The sequence below is a fragment of the Marmota monax genome, unplaced genomic scaffold (assembly GCF_021218885.2).
Source record: "Marmota monax isolate L192 unplaced genomic scaffold, Marmota_monax_Labrador192_F-V1.1 WCK01_AAM20220418_F8-fsc00193, whole genome shotgun sequence".
Taxonomy (NCBI): Eukaryota; Metazoa; Chordata; class Mammalia; order Rodentia; family Sciuridae; genus Marmota; species Marmota monax.
Genome location: NW_026695203.1, coordinates 2,797,229 through 2,818,937, shown reverse-complemented (window position 1 = coordinate 2,818,937; position 21,709 = coordinate 2,797,229). Strand labels below are relative to the sequence as shown.

Here is a 21,709-nt window from a genome sequence, read left to right as displayed (position 1 = left end):
CATTTATGCCAACATGTTTATTAAGCACCGATTAAAGCAGGAGACTGCCACCTTCACAGTTGTTAAGGAATCTTAAGACCCAACCAGTTCTTTGTTTCACAAATGAGGACGCTGAGGCCCAGAGCTGGGTAAGTCTGGGACCCAACCAGGGCTCCCACCTCCCGATTGTGGGGCACCACTGGGCTACTGCACCTTTAGCCTCCACTGTTCATTTCAACCTAAGGAACATTCTTTAAACACGTTCTATTGAGTGACAAGGCAAACCCAATATGCCTAGCCCAAAGCTGAGCACTGAATGCTTTGAAAATAAGGGAAAAACACCTGAGCCTTGCAATTGAATGCTTGTATTTACAGAGTGCATTTAGCATTTAAAATTTTAGAATTTAAAATTCTGAGCCCTGAGGCACCACCAGAATATCTGAGCCTAGCTCTTGTAGCTGAGGGTTAAGCTAAGCAGCCACACTTGTACCACATCCTGCCTGCGCACTTGCTGACATTTGTCTCTGACTTGTGGGGCTCCAGACAAGCAGGAGGCTCAAACAGGTGGTGCCTCTTCAGGATCTTGGCTAACCTGTCAGACTTTTATCCTTCCCCTTTCCCAGGGATGATGGCAATGTTACCATCTGCCCCCAACTCCATTCGGGACTTTGGAAAAGGGGTGAGGACAACAGGAAGTTGCCAGGAACCCAGAACCCACAGCCAATTGGTCTGTAGGCAGCACCCAAGGTGGTGTGATTAAGGAATATGAGAAACTAGGCATCAAGACTTCTCCGTGCAGCCTGACAATAGCATACTATCAAAAACAGGTCATGGACCAATGCTTTGGTACAAGGGCACTAACCCTCACTCTTCCCAGGGGATTCTGCCTGAGCAGGAAATCACTGGGAAAAAAAAAAAAAAATAGGATGCCCTGAACTTGAAACTAAGAATATCACCAAGCGTCTTATTTGTGCAGTCTCTAAATTCAGTGCCAACAGCTCCTAGATGAGGTGGGATGCACTGGAGCTGTTACCCTTTGACAGACAAGGAATGTGAGCCTAGAGGGGGCTGAAGGATTCCCCAACCTCCTAGCCCTACTCAGCACCAGACCCCAAATTCTTTACCAGGAGAAACGAGGCCTGGAGAGTCCAGGCAGACTCCCCAGCCTCCCCCAGTCAGTCTTCCCCTTGAGGAAGGTCTTGGGCTCACAAGACTCTGCAGCACCCTCAAGACATCTTCTGGGTCCAGTCAATGGATCATGCACACCTATGAATCCTGAGATCTGGCAGGGGAGGCCATCCACACCTGATTTCCTTTCCTCTTTTAACTGATATCAAAAGTAAATAACAGATGAGACTGCCCTGTGAGGGAAGGACTAGGAAGACTGGGAGTCACTTGGAGCTCAGAAACATAAACCTGGAGAGAAGCTCTGCTTCTAAGACAGCAGCCAAATTCTGCCCATCAAAACCCTCTTCCTGCCCTGCCAGACCCACAAAGGAAGTGGCAGAATTCCTGCCCTCAGGAGCTCCTGGTCCTCTTTGCAACTACACACAACGCTTACAAACACATTACAAAGTCTTCATTCAAAGAAAAAAAAGTCTCAAGCTAACAAAAGTAGAAAATGCAAATTCTGAGTGCCTTCTCTTGTGTCCTGTACTCTCTGCTGTTTTCTCATGTGGAGCGCAGACAGACCTCTGTGCAGTCACTCCCAGTCCCTGAAGTCTCTATGGTCCATTCTGAAAGGACCACAGTCTCTGATCATCTTGACTGTAGCACCAGTCAAAAGCTACACCAAAAACTGGTGTTGTTTAAGCCTTCAGGGACCCTTTGCAGGTCAAGAATGTAGAAAAAGATAGCACAGAGTGACACCCTTAGGAAAGAGAAAGTAGAGGTACCTTGTCGCATATATATATGGTATCATCAAAAGGGCCACTGCTTTCCATTTGAATAAGGGAAACAATAAAAAAACAACTCTCTCCAAGACATCCCAGAATAAGGGACCAGCATCAGGCACAAGGGAAAGCCCCTAAAAGATAGAGCACAGGTCCTGCCAGGGATGCAGGAAGACAAGAGGATGCCCTGCAGGCTCCTGCCTGGTCAGCCCTCCTCTGCATGGCTGCGACCCTGCGGGGGTGAGCTCCCGTGGCCTGCAGAAGGCACAGGGAAATGCATGCCCACCCGATGCCGGGCATGAGTCTGCATGTGCACAGCCAGGTGGTGGTTTCGGTTGAAGGCCCGGCCACACTGGGGGCACTGGTAGGGTCGCTCACCAGTGTGGATACGCTGGTGACGCAAGAGGTCCGAGGGCCGGCGGAAGGCCTTGCCACAGTAGGGACAGGCAGGCCAGCCCTGATTGTTGCCTGTGTGCAGGCGCTGGTGAAGCAGAAGGCTCTTCCGCTGCTGGAAAAAGCGCAGGCATTCACTGCAGTGGTAAATCTTGGTGGCTGTGGGCCTCCGCCCCATGAAGGCACGCCCTCCCAGGGAATGGTGGCCCGCGGGCTCCTCGGGGAGCCAACGGATGACAGGGCCAGGCACTACCACTTCCCCTGGCTCCAGCGTAGAGTGGCCTTCCCCCCATCTGGTGGGTGAGCCCCCGGGAGCTTCCCTGTGCTCCTCCTCCACGTGAGTCCTTTGATGGATTGTCAAATTAATCTTCAAGCGGAAGCTCTGCCCACAGTCAGGGCAGGGGAAGGTCCGTTCCCGCCGGCGAGGGAGTATGCGGGGTGTCTCCCCAATGGCCCCTGGTGGCCGAGGCTCCCCAGTGCGCACCCTTGGCCTCCCCTGGGCGTGATGCCGCCTAGGGCCTCCAGTCCTGTTCCTAGGCCCTCTAGGTGTTCTACACTTGGTCCGGCTTGGGGATCCCAGGCGGAGCTGCTCAGGCACCATCTCGTCCTCAGACTGAGCTTCTGTCTTGATGGCCATGCCACCACCACCTGGCAAAGGAATCTATGTTGGTTCCAAGTCCTACTCCCACCTCCCCTGAATCCTTTCTCCTCCAAGGGCCCACAACATGGGAAGGGGTCCTGCTCATGGGGCCTCACCAAGCAGGCACTGCCCTGTCCCATCATTCAGTCCTGTTTGCTATCTTACTCCTCACTCCTGGAGGCTGAGCTGGGGAACCAGGAGAGAGGAAAGTAAGCCACAAAAAAACAGCTGCCAGATAGTCCCTGGGGTCAGAAGACAGATGGTAGGAGATAGGTAGGTGGGAAGGTGGAAGAGAGATCCTGGGCCATGGCAGAGGAGTAGGCAGGACCCTAAGAGTTCTGAAGTCAGTAATTATGATCTGTAAAGCACAAGGAACCCGTGGGCCCCCATTACCTCAGGACGAGGTGAGAGACCCCAGCAGCCTGGAGGAGGCCAGTGAATTAACCTCACACAATCCCTCATCCATATAACAAATGGGCCAATCCCTACTACCTGCCCACACCCTGCTTTCTGTGTGCAGAGAGCACCCTGCAAGGCAGCCTATGATTCCTGCCTGGGTCTCAGTGCAGGTATCCCCTGACTCAGGCAGGACTGAGTGAGGCCAGAGCCACCAGGATAACAGCAAAAAGCTTATTCTCGGGCTGGGGCTGGGGCTCAGTGGCAAAGCGCTTGCCTAGCATGTGTGAGGCACTGGATTTGATTCTCAGCATCACATATCTATAAATAAAATAAAGGCTGAAAGCCGGCGTCACTCCACAGGGTTGCTGAGAGGCTGGAATCAAAGCGGAACATCCTTTTGGTCACCCTTGACCACAGCCTGGTAGCCCGCAGCCTATTCCCAGCGGGGGATTCCCAGCCAGCCCAGACCAAGGGAGAAGACTAGGACCACAGGCTGACTGGGCCTGTGGGTCACACCTGGGGAGGGAAGGAGGAGGGAAGCCTCAGGACGAAGCCCTTCACCAGGTCTCATCCCCAGACCCCTGCTACTCCCAAAGGGCCCTCTGAGCTGTGTGAGGCTCTGCCTTGGTGACAGGTGCTGCCTATTTACTCACCTGGCCCCAGACTGGACATGATGTCCCTGGGAGGGGAAGCTGGTGACTCCCCCTCTGAAGATTCTCCCTCCTGTTTAATTGAGGACAAAATGCTGGTGTTTGCTGGAGGTCCTGCAAGACAGAGAATCCCATGGGGCTTTCCTGACATGGGGTTCTTGCAGAGTGGCATGACCACCTCTTCAGCAGGCTCTGGCCATACCCAAGGGCCTGCCAGGAACAGTGACCCCCAGGCCTCAGTCCAGTTGACTGCAGAGGTAAGAAGAGAGATATGAAGGCCACAACCATAATCTCCCCACAAACTTAGGCTCACAGTTTGTCCCTCTGCAACTGACTATCACCCTGATGGTCCTCAAAAGGAAAGAGGGTTTGGGGAGGCCTCAGAGCAGAGTCTCAGGTCTGCGATGGGCAGGGATACTGTCCTCCTCTGTCTGAGAAGGTCCCACCTGACTGATTCCATGAGCTGAATCCAAACTTATACACTGGCCAGGAAGGAGCACACAGGAAGGAAGGGATTTCACTTCTACCTGCAGAGGGTCACATTCAGTGGGGGAAATACAAAGAAACCACGGGGGAGAAGGCAACACACTGAAGCTGGGCCAGCTGCAAGAAGGAAGAATAGGGAGGAGGAGCCAGAGGAGCCAGTGTGCGCTGAGACAGAAAGCGACTCTCGGGATTAGAGGCCACATGCTCTGCTGAGTGTCCTCTGAGTTACAGTTCCAGCTCAGGATGGCAGGAACTGCCTGTGAACAGAAGCAAACAGAACTTGGGAGAGGTGACTAAAACCAGTGTTCTCAGCAGGTCTTCAGAAAGAGGATGTTTACTGACACCTACAACATGCCTGCCACCCAGCACTGTGCTAGGCATGAGACATAAACTGCCTTATTGATAGGACCACTGGAAGAAGCCCCAAGAGGCTCAATCCACATCCCTCCCCAAAAGTTCCATGCAGATATTTTCTTGCACCGAAAATCCAAAACCTACCTTCTTTTAGGGTCTACCTCAGGAGCCCCTTTCCCAGGAGCCCGTCCAGCTCAGCCCAGTCACATCCCCAGCTATCTTTCCTGCTGAACTTCTAGCACGGCTTGTGTTTGGTACTCATGCACTGCCAGAAGACACCATTCTTGTTGCTGTCCTGGCTGCCCTCACTCACCAGTGCCCAGCCTGGGTGGGGTCACTCCTGCTTCTTCGTTCTGTTGGTGTTGAGGGGCCTGCCCTTCTTTGGGCTCCTCCTGGGCATGGCTGACTGGGCTGGGGGCTTGCTCTGGATATGGAAGGAGACCTAAGGAATGCAAACCAGTGACACTGAGCACAACATGGAGATCTCCCAAACAGATGGTCAGGGACCGTCTGGGAAGTGTGTAAATGCAGAGTCCCAGAGACCTGGGACATCAGACCAAACACTGAGTGTGATGATGAGATGGCTTCACCTGTCATCCAGCCGCTAGATTCTCCTCTAGAGCCTCATGTCCAGGAGGACTGCATAGTGTGATAATTGACACAGGATTAGCAGCCAGGACATGACAGAGGGCTGCTGTTTAGGGTAGGGAGAGGAAACACAGTATTGTCTGTTCCACCAGCCATCATGGTGGCTGCTGGCCCCCACTCCAGCCCGCTCTCCACAACATCAGAGAGCCCAAAGGCATGGCAGAAAATATACACCGCACATGTGGCCCTGAAGGTTCCCGAGTTTCCAAAGTGAAGTATTCCCTTTTGAGACAATGCTTCACCCTACACTTGTCCTCTTATTCAAGTCTACACAAAATGTCTGTCGAGGCTTGCCTCCCCGCAAGTCACAACAGTTCAGCCGTCACTGAAGTTGTCAAATCACAAGCCCCCAAATGAGCACATGTTACATGTGCCCCTCCCAGTAGAAATGGAACTCTACTTTTTTTTTTTTTTTTTTTTTAAGGAAAATACCCATGAAGAGAATGAAATGCATGATGAGTGAAAGGCTGACGGTGAAGGCTGATGAATCCACCATCCAACACAAGTTCAGCCGGAGGCCTACAGCACCAGGCCATGCGTGCTGAGTGGTGAGCAATCAGACAGCACAGATGTGCACAGGCAATCCAGAACCACGGGAAAGAGGCTCCACCTCCACACCCGGAACCCACAGTGGCTGTTCCAGAATTGCAGGATCCAGAGAACAAAGGTTCCTCAGAGACAAAAGCAACCCAAGCAGGGCCTGTCTGCTTGCCCTCCAATGGCATTCTTTTCAAAGGCAAATGGTTAACACCAACTGAGTGTAATCAGAGGGGAAAAAGAAGAATTCAGCTGGATTTGTAACTGGTAATGCTGCTACCAATTCCCCTCTTGAACAAGGGCACGACCTTGGATACCAATTGGTCACATTGTTCAGCAGACTTTATCTACAGAATAGTCATCAGCTTCCATAGAAAGCCTGACAAATGGGACAGTGAAATGTCAGTGGGTCATCCGAAACCTCATCTTTGGACCCTTCCTAGAACAAAGAGAAACCCAGTGCCCATCCTCGTAAACCAGCCAAAGCATCACGGACGTAAGGCTGTGCAAGATCAAGCCTCAAGAGTGAGAAAAAGAAAGGTCCAAATCAAAATATGAAATCCTGACAGTTCTCAAAAACCCCCAAGGATAGAAAGTGACTTAATGACAGTGGAAAGGAGAGCTAAATCCTGGTGCAGTCAGATTTGGGGATGCAGAGTGAACAAGAGAACAGCACTAAGCCGGGCGCAGTGGCACACACCTGCAATCCCAGCGGCTCAGGAGGCTGAGGCAGGAGGATGGCAAGTTCAAACCCAGCCTCAGCAAAAGCAAGGCCCTAAGCAACTCAGTGAGACCCAGTCTCTAAATAAAATACAAAGCAGGGCTGGGGATGTAGCTCAGTGGTCGAGTGCCCCTGAGCTCAATCCCTGGTACCAAAAAAAAAAAAAAAAAGAACAGCACCCTCAGAGCCAGAGCAGTGCTGCACACTGTGGTGCTCTAAGCAGAGGGGTGCCCAAGATGCACTCTGGTCATCAGAAGACCCATGTGTACCCTGGTCACCAGGCCCCTCCCCCACATTCCACTAAGTGAGGGAAGCAAAGAGAGGCCCCAAAGAGAGGTGGAGAGGCTATTATTTTGAAAGCACAGCAGGAGAGAGAGCTGCATCCTCTTCAAGATAACCTGGATTTTGCCAGTGACACTTCTGTCCCTGGTGCAGGCAGACCCTCAGCTCCTTAGGGACCGAAAAAACAGACCCAGAGAACGATAAAAATGATGTGCCTAGAGTTAAGTTTGGCAATGTACAAATCTTTTCTTTCTTTTTTAAATGGAAATGTTCTGAGCATGGAGACCCATATTAGAGGGCAAGAGGACACAAGTTTACTTTAATAATTTCCCTAAAAGAGGGCTTATTTATTTTGCAAACAAAAGCCTAAACATTAATAGTAATACTGGATACATTATTTTGAAATTATAGATACTACAGAATCTACTACAAAAATGTTGGGATCGGATATAAAAAGACTCAAATAAGTTATTATGCTAATAAAGGTGGGAATGTAACATTACAATGTAAAATTTTTTAAAAAGTGATATACAAGTTTATAAAATCAGAGATTAAATCTGAATCAGGAATGTCTATATGAACTCATTTCTTTTCAAAAATGCATATTTTTGCCAGGCATGGTGACACCCACCTGTAATCCCAGCAGCTCGGGAGGCTGAGGTAGGAGGATCAAGAGTTCAAAGCCAGCCTCAGCAAAAGCAAGGTACTAAGCAATTCAGTGAGACCCCGTCTCTAAACAAAATATAAAATAGGACTGGGGATGTAGCTCAGTGGTCAAGTGCCCCTGAGTTCAATCCCTAGTACCCCACCCCCAAATGCATATTTTTAGGGCTTCCAGATAGCTAAACACATGCAGGTCCCAGGATGGTGGCACAACAGAGAGGGAGTCAAAGCCCCGTGCCCTTCCCCCAGGTTTCACCCTTTGTCTCTCTTCACCTGTATCCTTTATAATAAACCAGTAAGCAGGAAGCACATAGTCAGTGAATAAGGCAAAGTTCCAGCCCTCATGGAGACAGCAAATCAACTAGGTCTATCTAACATTCCAAGAGAAAAACATAAGACACGAACAAAAACAGCCACACAAATGGTTAACAGGGATATAAACAGAAAAAAACACCCAGAAGTAACACCTAAAATTCATAACTAGCACTCATCTAGGGTCTCTAAATACCATGCTTCACTAAAAACAATAAAAACTTCTTGACGAGGGGCTGGGGTGGACATCAGTGGCAGAGCACTTGCACAGCACGTGGAGGCCCTGGGTTTCTTCCGCAGACAAAACAGAAAATCCTCGGAGAAACTGATTCCAGGCCCAGGGCAGGAAATACACAAAACAAATCTCGTGTATCTTAAGGTGTCAGAAACTCATCAAGGTCATGTTAAAATGACCTCTGGGCAAAACTTGAAAACGATTCCACTTGCCAAAGATGGTACAATTTAAATATGAAAATAATGGCTACAAAGGACTGGCACAAACAAAATATTTAAAAATCTGAGAAGTCATAATACTTGAAAACAACACAAAACAAAAAGCCCAAGCCTTTGGCCGCCTTTGGAGGCTACAAAGACAGAAAAGTCATCATTCAAAAAACTGATGTAGGAAAGAGTAAAGCATCTATCCTGCCTCTTCTGTACTGTAGTTCAGGGTAACTAAAAGGATTGATTAGAGGAACTATTCATCACAAAAGAGCTTTAGCTTTTAAGAACAGAAGTAATGACACTTTCACTATTTTGCTACCCTTAATGAAATAATGAAGCCAGGCAGCAATCTCCATGGCTAATTAAAGTCACTGGTGAAAAGCTGTCAGGAACTTCATAACAGAAGCATGAAGCTGATGATCTCAATAAAAAAGACAACCAGACCCCAGCGCCTGCTGGCCCACAGGAGTAAGGGGCACACAGCAACACCTCTGAAGAAGTCTTGTCAAAAACACGGAACCTGAGTCTACATAAACTGCTAATCCACCTCCCAATCTGTAGGAAATGCAGAAAATAAGAGACCATGTTAATGACACCAAATCCAAAATGTGGGAAATAATAGCATTAAAAAGATGTAAAATAAGCCAGACACAGTGGTGCACACCTGTAATCCCAGCTGCTTGGGAGGGTTAGGCAAGAGGATAGTAAGTTTGAGGCCTGTGAGACCCTGTCTCAAAATTAAAACTTTTTAAAAGGGCTGGGGGTGTAACCCAGTGTAGAGAACTTGCCTAGTATATGCAAAGTCCTGGGATCGATCCACTGTAACACACACACACACACACACACACACACACAGATAAATGACAATAAAATGACAAAAAATAAATGGCATGGGTGGTGTCTATCAGCTAATGAATGATTAAACAAAGTGTGGTATGTCCACAAAATGGAATATTATTCAGTCACAAGAGAAATGAAGCACTCAGACTAAAACATGGATGAACTTTGAAAACATTATGCTCAGTGAAAGAAGACAGACACAAAGGGTCATATTATATGATTATATTTATGTGACACATCAGAATAGGCAAATTCCAGAGGCAGAAGGCAGGCTAGTGGCTGAGAGGGTCTGGGCAGGGGGGAGGGCAGCAGGGAGTGACTACTAATGGGTACAGGTCTCTCTTTTTTTTTTTAGATGTTGATGGACATTTATTTTATTCACTTATTTATACGCGGTCCTGAGAATCGAACCCAGTGCCTCACACATGCTAGGCAAGTGCTCTACTACTACGGAGCCACAACTCCAGCCCCAAGGGTCTCTTTTGATAGGACACAAAAGTTCTAAAGTTATGGGGCTGGGGATGTGGCTCAAGCAGTAGCGTGCTTGCCTGGCATGCGTGCGGCCCGGGTTCGATCCTCAGCACCACATACAAAACAAAGATGTTGTATCCGCGGATAACTAAAAAATAAATATTAAAATTCTCTCTCTCTCTCTCCTCTCTCTCTCTTTAAAAAAAAAAAAAAAAAAAAAAAAAGTTCTAAAGTTAGATTGTGGTGATGGCTGCACATCTCTTAATATACCAAGAACCACTGAATTGTATGCTTTAATAGAGAAATTCTATGGTGTATAAATTATATCTCAATGAAGCTGTTGAAAAGGGGGATGACTTTTTATAGATTTAAAAAACAGGCTGGGGATGTAGTTCAGTGGTAGAGCACTAGACTGCCATGCAAGAGGCCCTGGGTTTGATCTCCAGCACCAAGAAAAAAAAAAAGTCACTTATAAATCAAATGCATGGGGGCTGGGGATGTGGCTCAAGCGGTAGCGCGCTCGCCTGGCATGCGTGCGGCCGGGGTTCGATCCTCAGCACCACATACAAACAAAGATGTTTGTCCGCCGAAAACTAAAAAACAATAAATATTAAAAAGTTTAAAAGGAAAAAAAAAATAAATCAAATGCAATGCATGGACTTTAGGTTATGATATTAGGGTCCAAACCCTACTGAAAACATTGTTGAGGGAAAGAGAACAAGGACCAATCATTAGTTGTTGTTGTGTTTTTTAGGGGAAGGGGTATAAAAATGGTATCATGGCTGTGTGTACAAAAAGGAAAGAGACAGATGAAGCAAATGTTGAAGAAACAAGATCATGTTAAGTCCCAGCGATAATTTGGAGGTTTACTGTCTTGTTCTCTCTGCTTTCATTTATTTGTTTTTTATATTCAAAAATGTTCCCCAGAGCTGGGGACATGACTCAGTGGTAGAGTGCTTGTCTGGCATGCACCAGGCCCCAGGTTCAATAACCAGCACTGCAAAAAAGAAAAGAAAAAAAGAGTCCCCCAGAGGATTCTGATAGGCAGTGTCACCTTTGGAGAGTGGCTATAGGAGGATCCAGCCCCAGCCTCCTTCTCACAAAGGAACCCTAGTGCCACAGCAGCTTCCTGATGCAGGCTAAGCTGGGGAGCAGAAACGGGCAGGTGGACACAGACAGCACGGAAGACATCAAGAAGTGATGGCGATGTCACTGCACTGTCACATCAGTGATAATCAGCCCTATTTATCATGGAACAAGAACGTTCCCATGCTCTACATTTCCCTTTGTGACTACCCCTCCTACAGATCCGAAACCACAGGGCTCTAAAAAGAAGTCTTGCACCTGCCCCCACCTGGGGTGGCCTTGGAGAGCAGCCCACTCTGGGATAAGGGTCTGTGCTCCCTTCCCAGTTCTCAGATTATCTGGACACTTAGGAGGTGAGCCTGTGGTCCACTATGCCCCAGTCACTCCCTCTTATACCCACTTACCAGTGTCCAGCCTCCTTGGACATGCGGCCTCTTCCTCAGTCCCCTTCTCCTTGCTTTGCTGGTCTTCAGGACAAGGCTCCTCTCCTCTCTCTATCCGGGTGAGGATGTCAGGTTTGGAGATGGCATAATCTGCATACAGAACAGGGACAGGATGGGTAAAGATCTGGGTCCCATATATCCATGGAGAGGCTCTGATGTCCAAAGTAAAAGAAGCAAAGCAAAGACAGACTGCAAGAGCCCAACCTCGGACAAAGGCCCAGAGACCCCTACATATCCTTACCCAGGGAGACCAGTGTCTCATAGTTGCCCCTCATCACATGCTTGTAGAGCTCCTTCTGCCAGTCCTCCAGCTTGCCCCACTCAGGCTGGGAGAAGTAAACGGCCACATCATCAAAGGTCACGGGCACCTGGAACCACAAGTGTCACACTCGATCACCCACACACTTACAGGCACATCCCAGGGGGCTCCCCACTCCAGGGCACCCAAAGGCTACCTTGGGGACCTCCCCCTTGCTGCCAGGGGGCAGCCGAAGGATCCAGAAGTTCCTGTTGCGCAGCAGGTTCTCCACGTTCTCCAGCCGCCGCTGCAGCAGCCCGTACTCCTGCAGCAGGGTCCCCAGCACGGCCCACTTGCCCTCCAGCTGGTTGCCGAACTCCACGGCCGTCTTCTCACAATCAGCCAGCTTCTTCTCTGCTGTCCCAGTGCGTCCCTCCAGAGTCAGCAAGCGGGCCAGGCAGGAATCCACCTTCTTCTCCAAGGCCTGAATGGCAGCCACCACTGTCCACAGCGTGATCTCTGTGGAGTAGAGGTATGAGTTCTTCTCGGCAGCTGGCTGGGGCGACGGAGGTGTTAGAGGTCTCTGGTCCTCCATTCGCTTGTCCCCCCCTGGAATCTGCTCAAAATAAGAGAAAAGAGAGATATTACCAAAATTATACAATCAAAATTTCCAACTCCAAACTCAGAATGACTCCTGCTCCAGTGCAGCCCCATCTGGGATCCTGCTGGCCAAACAGCGGAAAAGTGGAGAAGATAGGAGGCCAGAACATCAAGCAGGAGTCCAGCTCTGGTAACTGGAGATGGTGGCTGCACCAGGGTGTTGGCAGGTGGTAAACGGGAGGAAAAACAGCCAAAGAAGGAAAGCATCGACAATCTCAGGTGACTCCCCAATCTCATTCCTGAGAATGAAGGGGCAAGGCTTATCACAGGGAGAAAGAACATGAGCCCTGCAAGGAGCTCCCAAGCCACACCCACACATTGGTTGACTTTAGGCATGGTTTTTAAAACACCTTCCAAAGAATTCATTTCCACATCTAGAAAATAGAATATCTAGAACAACAGTGTCTACATAATAGTATTTTGAAAAATGATGAGACAATCTTTTGTAAAAAAAACAGTGTAATGTATTTCACATAACAAATAACGGGGGCTGGGGTTGTGGCTCAGTGGTAGAGTGCTTGCCTAGCATGCACGAGGCCCTGGGTTCAATCCTCAACACCACATAAAAATAAATAAACAAACAAAATAAAGGTATTGTGTTAAAAAAAATAATAATGTGAGTCCTGTATTGATGGGGCTAAGACAACAACGGTGATAGCTACAGACTGAATATTTGGGTCTCCCCCAGATTTGCATGTTGAAGCACTAATCTCCAATATGATGGATGGCATTTGAAGGTGCAGCCTTTGGGAGGCACATGGTGGGTGGAATAGGACTGGTGCCCTGAAAGAAGAGACATGAAAGCAATGATATCTTTCTCCACGGTGTAAGACTATGATGAGAAGGCAGCCAACCGCAAACCAGGAAGAGTCCCCACCAGGAACCAAATCAGTGGCACTGTGATCTTGGACTACCAGCCTCCAGAACTGTGAGGAGGAAAATTTCTGCTGTTTAAGCCACCAGTCTATTATACTTTGTTATAGCAGCTGGCTAAGATGATGATGTTGACGAGGCCATGCTCTGGCTCAGGGATACTCTAGGAAATAGTCACATGGCCTTTTTTCCCTCCATCTTACATTCCATCATTCTTCAGCAGCTTGGAAAAAAAGCCCTGCAGGCCTCAGCTTAGCTGGGAGTATGGTGTGCAAGTCCTCACTGAACATGTACAATGCCCCAATGCTGGTTTGCGTTGCTAAAAGGCTTCTGGAAAGACAGGCTGACATCGTGGGAGTGTGTCCTTGCCTACTTCATGGTTACATCAACAGCTAGTCCCATTTGTTTGACTGCTGAAATTATCTCAAATCCATTCACTTTTCTCTTTGTCCACCACCATCGCCAAGCCCCGTCACCTTTCACCTGGGCCACTACAATTCCACCCACCTGGTTTCCCCACTTCAACCTTCTCCTCCATAATACACTCTCCACAGTATAGTCAGTAATCTTTTGAAACACAAACTAGACTACTTCAGTCCTTGCTGAAAACTCTTCAGTAGCTCCCCAGCGCACCTAGAAAAAATGTGAACTTTTTAATATCCAGCCAGCCCCTCCAACCTGACATACTCCGTCATTTGCTACACTCCAGCCATATGACCTTCCATAGCTGGGATGCATCCAGCTCTCCTTCACCCTCTCCTGGGCTTTCCCATGCACCTCTCCAGGCCTGAGTCCCTTCACCTTTATAGTTTCCGCTTAAACACCATCTCACAGAGCCTTTCCCCAAGTGCTGCACTGACCAAAAGTCCCTGTCAGCCTCTTCCTTCACAGTGCTAATAATCTGAACTCACCACCAGTCTTATGGTTTTTCTCCCATGTGAACATAAGTCCCATGAGGGTGTGTGTCATTTACCACTGTGCTCCCAGCTTCATAAAGTGCCTCACCCACAGAAGATGTTTGATTGAATAAATTAATTAATAATTAATGCATTCAGTAATACTGAGTGAACACCTATCATAGTAAAGTCAGGGTGCACAAAAAATTGATGTTTATTCCTTCTCCAAGAGAAAAATTCTGTAGAGAAATGCAGTTGACTCTCTGTATCTGCAGGTTCCACATCCACGGATTCTCCAAACCCAAGTAAAAACATTTGGAAAGAAAAAATTGGGTCTGAACTGAATGTGTACATTCAGTCATTATTCCCTAAACAAAAGAGCATAACAACTATATACACAGCATTCCCCTTGTATTAGGAATTATAGGCAATCTAGAGGTGATGTAGAGGATTGCTGTAGGTAATATGCAAATACTATTTCATTTCCTGGCTACCAAGATTTGAGACCTAACAATGTGACAGGATGGGCTGACAAAGTCCCTGAGCAAATCTGTCCTGTTGGGGGAGCTTCTTGGCTCTCAGGTGCTGCAAGATGGCTGAGGGGAAGATGCAGATGAGTAGGAAAAGTCAGGAAGGTACTGAAGAAGGCTCCAGCGAGGTGGGGCTGATGACACCTGTACAGGTACAGAAAGGCCTCCTAGGGGTTTCCTAAGAACAGGGTCATAAACCTGCAGAATCCCCAGCCCTCTCTCACATTCAAAACTCAGCCACAGGGACAAAGTTCTCCTAAGAAGGACCCAAGAAAACGAGGGTCTCAGAAACTTGGCTGAGATGTGTCAGTAGTAGATATAATAGTTAATAATAGCAGATAAACGTCCTTTACAAGCGTTTTTTCTACTATGTCAAAAATGCCCAAAGGATCATTTTCTCTGAATTGGCCATACTGCACATTTCAAACCAGCATTCTAAAACTGCAAAAACAATCCTTTTTTAAAAAAGGAATGAAAACCTGTTGTAAACAGGGGCCAGTATCCTTCCGTAGGTAAAACCCAGTAGAATACTAGATATCCACAGTCCAGGCCTGGCCCAGGCTCAACACCCGCTGGGGAGGTGCGCAGCCTCGGCGGGCCAGTCTAGTCCCGGGCCTCAGCCACCCACCCTCCCTGCCCGATCGGGACGCGAGCCTCAAGAAAGACAATGGACAAGGACACAGCTACTCGGGTCACTCGCAAGATCCGTCGCCGTGTCGGGGCGGGACGCAGGCGCCCGGCCTCGCAGGGCCCCGGAGGGACAGGTCGCGGGCCGCGCGCCGTCGGGGCCCCGCGCGCCGGGCCTGGCGCTGGGCCGCGGGGTCGGTGGCCTGGAGGCAGCCGCGGGCGGCAACCGGCCGGGCCGGGCCAGAGGAGCCAGTGTCCCCCCGCGGCCGGGCGCGCCGAGTCTCTCGCGCTGGGCCACGCGGCCGCGGCGGCCCTTCTCGGGCGGCGTCCGCGAGCCGGGGCGCTTACCCGCGCGGGCGGCGCTTCGGCCATGGCGGCCTGCGTCCTTGTTAGGCTGCGATCCTCAGGCCTGGTGCGGGCGGCGGCGGAGGAGCGGGTGCCGCCCAGCCTCGGAGCTCCCGCCGGGCGGCCGCGAGCTGCGTCCCGAGCCACGTGCCCCGGGGGCCAAAAAAGAGCTGCGCCGGGCGGCAGCGCCCGAGGGCGCGCACAGCGCCCCCTGCAGCCGGTAGGACCGCACGCCCCCCGCGCCCCTCCGAGCGGCCGCCGCGCGCCCACCTGGGTTGGCGCCCGCCGAGGGAGCCCGTGGGAAATTCAGCCCTGGGACCCAGCACCTGCAGGGGCCGCGCCCGCGCTGCGCAGCGTATTGAGACGCGCTGTTCCAGCGCCTCCAGCTGACGAGCGGGGCGTTAATCAGTGTGGGGAAAGTATGTTTTAAAACTCCTTTTATTTTGTTTTGCAGAACAAATGAATAGACCTAAGGAGAAATGTTTCATTCAATTTTAAAAAAAGAAAGAAAAGCCTCTCCTCCGCCAAGTCCTGTTTCGTACGGTGTCACCTTTTCGGTATTTCTGTCACTCATCCTGGGGCCTACTCCCTGGGCAGGCGTCGTGGCTGTGTGTCCGGAGCCCTCCGTCCACCCAGTGCGACCTGCCCATCGCTCGCACCCGGGGATCCCGCTAGCCTTGGCTCCAGGCCAGGATCACAGCCAGTTGACTTGTCTCCAGTTGCGACCCCGCTCCATCCGGAACGCTCTCTTTCTCTGTAAGGGGAGAGCCTTCCTCTGAACGCCAAGAATTCACACCCGCGCATAGAGTCACGTGTGCTGTGTGCAGCTCAGGTTTTTTTCTCCCTGCTTTTTCTGCATCTCCTATTCATCTTAGGGTCTTTTTCCAATAAGCCAGAAAATTCTTTATGCTAGATCGGAGGTTTTGTTTATTTGTATGTTTCTGTTTGTTTTTTGAGGTACGCAGAGAATTTTTTCACCCAATATTTTATTCTAATGTAAGTGTGGTCAATTAACATAGTAAGTACATAAAGAATCATCCTCTCTATGATGCACCTCTAGAATTTGGGGATAGATTAGGAGTGTTACTTTAAGGTAACAAATCAACATTTAGCATTATTCATTTTGGAAATTTTTTTTCTTTCTTTTTTTCTTTTAGTTGTAGATGGGCACATATCTTTATTTTATTTGAAAGCAAATGAAAGAGAATAAAAAAGAAAGGGAGGGCTGGGGTTGTGGCTCAGTGGTAGAGGTCTTGCTTTGCACAGGTGAGGAGGCACTGGGTTCGATCCTCAGCACCACATATAAATAAACAGTTGTCCATCTACAAATATGGAAAGAAAGGGAGACAGAACTCATCGGAGCAACAAAAAACAGCGGAGGGGCACATTTTCAACAGGGAAAATGGCAACAGGCTATAACAAGGGTCTGAGTTTTACAGGATTTAGCAGGGCCAGGTCCTGGGAGGAGTTGGTCTGTTACTTTTGGTGGGTTTACTGTGTGGGGAGGGGATTTTGGTAGATAAGGGAGATTGTGACAGGTCAGATTGCAGAGCTCCCTTTTTCCGAGGGTTTTGTAAGTCTCCATTTCCTCCATTATTTATTTATTTTTCATATGGTGCTGAGGATCAAACCCAGTGCTTCACACATGCTAGGCAAGCACTCTACCACTGAGCTACAACCCCAGCCCCCATTTTGGAAATTCTTATAACACCATCTAAAAGACAAATTGTGAATGTGTGTTGAAGATATTAAGAACCTCACTAGGATCTCATCAAGGATCAGTGCAATATATTAAAAATTATAAAATGCTGGTAAGCTGGTAGCTTATCACATTATAAAATAATAATGTCCAATACAGAATATGGATTGGAGAGGAAGAAGATGTTACTATTTAATGAGCTGTACTGAGGGAAGAGTGTTGTAATTTTAGCAGCTGGTCTTAGTGTTTTAGAAAGTTCCTCTAATCAGGGGTACTCAAATGTGAGTGGTTCATGTCTGCCCTGGGTGCTTGTTAAAACAGACTGCAGGGCACAGACCTGAGTATTTCTAGGTCTGAGGCTAGAGGGGGTGAGAGTGATGAGGATTTGATTTCTAGGAGATGGGTCAGGGGTCACAGTTTGTTGAGGAAGAGTGCCCTTTTTATCAGCTCCCAAAGCTACCTATCATTCCCATGCTGATTTTATAAATTTATTTATTTATTTATTTATTTATTTTAAAGAGAGAGAGAGAGAGAGAATTTTTTTTTTTAATATTTATTTTTTAGTTTTCGGCGGACACAACATCTTTTTTTGTATGTGGTGCTGAGGATCGAACCCGGGCCGCATGCTTGCCAGGCGAGCGTGCTACCACTTGAGCCACATCCCCAGCCCAGAGAGAGAATTTTTTAATATTTATTTTTCAGTTCTTGGTGTACACAACATCTTTGTTTGTATGTGGTGCTGAGGATCGAACTGGGGCGGCACGCATGCTAGGCGAGCGCGCTACCGCTTGAGCCACATCCCCAGCCCTATAAATTTATTTTTAAAAGAAACACTTTGTACCATAATATAGTTTCCCAAGCAGAACTCCCAGATATCAGCCCAGGTGTAGCCTTGATATAAATTAAATTACCTTTATTCTTAATTATTAATCTGTCTCTTACGGGGATGAATTTAAAAAAAAAAAACAAGGAATGATAACAGGATGGTGACAAAGGACTTTGTAGCCTCCGAGGGGCCCTAACTCCTTGGGCATTTCTTTTTGATCTTTTGTGGCACTGGGGATTGAACTCAGAGCCCCACAAGGTAGCTTTTTTTTTAAGAGAGAGAGAGAGAGAGAATTTTAATATTTATTTTTTAGTTTCCAGCAGACACATCTTTGTTTGTATGTGGTGCTGAGGATTGAACCCGGGCCGCACGCATGCCAGGCGAGCGTGCTACCGCTTGAGCCACATCCCCAGCCCCTTTTTTTCTTTTTAATCCATTTGCCAAGCCTGGGTACCTCTTGGGTGAACTGACAGCACTTGGCTTCCTCAAGTGGAGGCCAAGACCCAGAACCCTAGCACAGATGACTAACAGCAAGGTGCAGTCATCAGGGGTTCAGGGCCACCTAAGATCAACATGGGGTCAGGATGCTCAATGCTATTGTCCTACGAAGAGGTAGGGGCAGCTCAAGAAAGAATTCCCAAGGCCCTCCTCAACATACAGACCAGGTGTGTCACTGTAGTCACACAAAGAATGATAAGATGTTAGGAGGGAAAGCATTAGCAAAGGGAGACTGGAAGCATAAGCAAGTCCCCCTTCCTCCATCACACAACACTGCCGGCCTGTTCTGTGATGCCCACCATACTTGTTCATTCAACAAACATTTGGTGAACACCTCATGTGGGATCCATTAAGACATGGTCCCTACCTTCCAAAGAGTGACATCTGTTGATTCTACCTTAGTAACCTTGTCTCCTCCCTTCCCACTGCAGCTGCCTCCAATCCCTCACTGGTTCTTGCATAGTCTCCCTCAAAAACCTTCTAATATATTTCACTCCCCACTCCACTCCCCCCAAATAGCATGACATAACTCTTAAGTGTTTCCAAATCACAGCTGAATCAGGTCAGTCTTTTGCTCAGCGTTCCTCAGCTCCCCTTTATCAATAAAATCCAAACCCCTCAGCTGGACCCCAGCCCACTACTCCACTTCTCACACCCTGCCCTCCAGCCAACAGGAGGAACTGCTGTTTATACATCCATGTATACTTGCATCCTACTTTGGTCAAGTCTCCTCCATTTAGTATGCCCTTCTTCCTACTTTTAAAAGGCCATTTCAAAGGTCACCTCTCAAGGGCAGGGCCAGGAGGAACTGAGGGAAGTTGCATAATGGGTCCCTAAATACAGTTGCATAGGAGAAATAAGTTCTGTGTTCTACCGCACGGTGGGGTGACTGCTATTCACAATATATTACCTGTTTTATAAAGAACTAGAACCAAAGAAACAATGGTGGAAGAGACAGAAATGCTAATTACCCTGTTTGATCATTACACATTACCTACACGTATTCTCCCCCAATGTCCCTAATTGTCCTGAATTCCTATAGCCTTTTTGCCTCATGTGACATATTCTCAACCTTGTATTAGCCTCCCTTAACAGTATTAAGCTCAAAAGCAAGACCTGATTTATTCTTTTCTCCCCTTTTAAAATACTGCAGATGGTACTCAGGAGTGCACAAATGCCAAGGCTGAATGAATGTCTGGCTGAGGAAAGGGCAGTGTAAAGGGGCAGCACAGGAAAAAAACACACCTGATTTTAACACAGCATGAACTCAACTAGGGCTCTGATGTTTTGTTCACCAATGTGACCTAAGTATTTAAAACTGCCTAGATAACAGGTGCCATACATATACACACACACACTCTCTCTCTCTCTAATTTAAGAAATGGATAAGGAAGCATCCCCAGAAGGGGCTAATGTACAAACAGTAAAGACCAAATGGTGTTTAGTTCACAAAGGGCATCAAGAAGGGAGAAAGCAGGGCTTACTCAAGAAGATGGGAAGCCCAATGTGGCAGTAGCATACTGAGGGGAAGGGGAAGAACCACAGGGTGGGAAGGCTGTGGAAGCTGTGGATTCTATACTAAAACACCTGCTCTCTATCAGTAGCTGGTGAATGCCACTCCAGGGTTCTGAGGAAAGTCCATGTCCAGCTGTGCTTCAGAACAATAACTGGTAGCAGGAACATGTGAGGAGCAACCTGTTTGGTCACCAAGTAGCTCAGGTGAGGACCATTAGGACCTTAATTGTGGGAACAGGAAGGAGGATTAGTTAGGGATGCATGGCACTTGTCACCATGTTTCCAGGTCAGTGCTCCCTAAGCTTCAAATAATCCATTTCCTGTTTTCTTTCTCAGTTCCTTCCTAAGCAGGCTTTCATTGCAGGATAGTTGAAGCAGGCAAGAGGTTAATTTGTTGTCACTTAGGACAGTGCCTAGTGCAGTGTCACCTGGAGATCTTACTCAGGTCTGCATTTCCACCACGCTCCTAGGGGAGCCAGTACTGCTGGTGTGGAGACCACAGTTCTGGTAACAGGGCCTTAGAATCCAGTAAACATTGCATGGTCAAGTGTGTGGGCTCTGAAGCAAGATGGTCTGGACAGCCATCCCCACTGTCACATTACCTCACTCCTCAGGTCTCCTCCCACATCTCCTAAGTAAAACAGGGTGAAATCATCCCACTCCGGGCTGTATGAGAACTAGTTTTTATAAAATGAATTTACAAGAGTACCTCACACACAAGTGCATAATAAATGTTACAGGGGCCCCAACCCAACTGTTTGACACAATTATGTCCCTGCCTCAAGGGAGACCTGACTTTGCTTCTACTTTGCTTTTTCCCATTTCCAGGTAGGAGCCTGGCCAATTAAACCACTCAATAACTGGAAGGTAAGGACAATCAATGATGGGACAGAGTGGTTATCTATAATGTAAAGTTTTCTAACAGCTGCCTCGTACTCCCTTGGCACCCACCAAACTTCACCTACCCATCTACCACCTCCCAAAAACCAACACCCAGATGGTCTCGAGCTCTCCACCACTTCATATGGGGTCCCTGGCTATTCTCATCCATACCCTCTTCTTGTTTGTCTAGATTTAAGTAAAAATGCAGGTTAACTGTGCCTTCAGTGCTGTCATTGCTCTAGGTGAGGCACCTCTGCACCCTTATGAAGCCAGAATTAGACAGGCAGTCAGCATAGACAGGTAAATTTAGTCAGGGAGGATCAAGAAGGCCAATTTTGAGTGAATCCTGTAAACTGGAGACTGTCCCCTTAGGGATTGAAATGTTAATTCCTTCAGAGCCCTTCCTCCACCCTTACCAAGAACCTCTCACTGCTCCAACAGGTTGCCAAGGTAACCTGTCCCAGGAATTGCCTCTCCCTATAGGGAGCTTTAAGGCTGTTAATGGGTCCTTAGCTGCACCATTCAGCCCTTCCCCCCTTCAGCCCACCTGTTTTCCACCTTTTGGCCATCCCCCTGAGCATTCTTGGGCCTAGTCACATACCAAGGAGAAAGGGGAAGAAGGCAGGAGAACAAAGGAAGCCTAGGACAAACAAAAAGGGCAGAACACCTAGCTTCTTGGGATACCAGGAAACCAGCTATGGCCCCCTTCTCGGGTAGGGGGGGAGGGGAGTCTCTTACCCCTTTTTAAATAAACCCTGCTTTATATGCTTGCCTCTTGTGTGCTTCTCTAATGTTCAAACTTCAACATTTGAGGGAAACAGCGGTATCACTTGGCCCCAGGAAAGTGTTTCAACAAACAAAAATATCAGATGTGTTTGTT

The 21,709-nt window shown here is 48.3% G+C and overlaps 1 protein-coding gene across 3 annotated transcripts; it reads right to left on the bottom strand.

Annotated features, from left to right (window-relative positions):
* Window positions 1–2: 2 nt before the first annotated feature.
* Window positions 3–15,758, bottom strand: Znf783 (zinc finger protein 783). Of its 3 annotated transcripts, none has more exons than XM_058574346.1 (7): window positions 15,680–15,758; window positions 11,696–12,094; window positions 11,482–11,608; window positions 11,202–11,330; window positions 5,107–5,235; window positions 3,957–4,067; window positions 3–2,912 (listed from the first exon to the last, which is right to left on the bottom strand). In XM_058574346.1, the coding sequence occupies exons 2-7, from the start codon at window positions 12,071–12,073 to the stop codon at window positions 2,077–2,079; spliced, it is 1,710 nt and encodes a 569-aa protein (XP_058430329.1). In that variant the 5' UTR covers window positions 12,074–12,094; window positions 15,680–15,758; the 3' UTR covers window positions 3–2,076. The 3 variants fall into 3 exon arrangements, with proteins under 3 accessions (XP_058430329.1, XP_046285776.1, XP_046285777.1); XM_046429820.2 differs by lacking the exon at window positions 15,680–15,758 and adding an exon at window positions 15,413–15,568; XM_046429821.2 differs by lacking the exons at window positions 5,107–5,235; window positions 15,680–15,758 and adding an exon at window positions 15,413–15,569.
* Between the last annotated feature and the right edge of the window lie 5,951 nt (window positions 15,759–21,709).

Excerpts from the sequence above, each read along its gene's own strand:
- Znf783 (XM_046429820.2), bottom strand. The coding sequence starts at position 15,436 with ATGGCCGAAGCGCCGCCCGCGCGG. Across the intron at positions 12,095-15,412 it reads CCGAAGCGCCGCCCGCGCGG|ATTCCAGGGGGGGACAAGCG; the intron begins GTAAGCGCCCCG and ends TATTTTGAGCAG. Across the intron at positions 5,236-11,201 it reads TCCAAGGAGGCTGGACACTG|GTCTCCTTCCATATCCAGAG; the intron begins GTAAGTGGGTAT and ends TGCATTCCTTAG.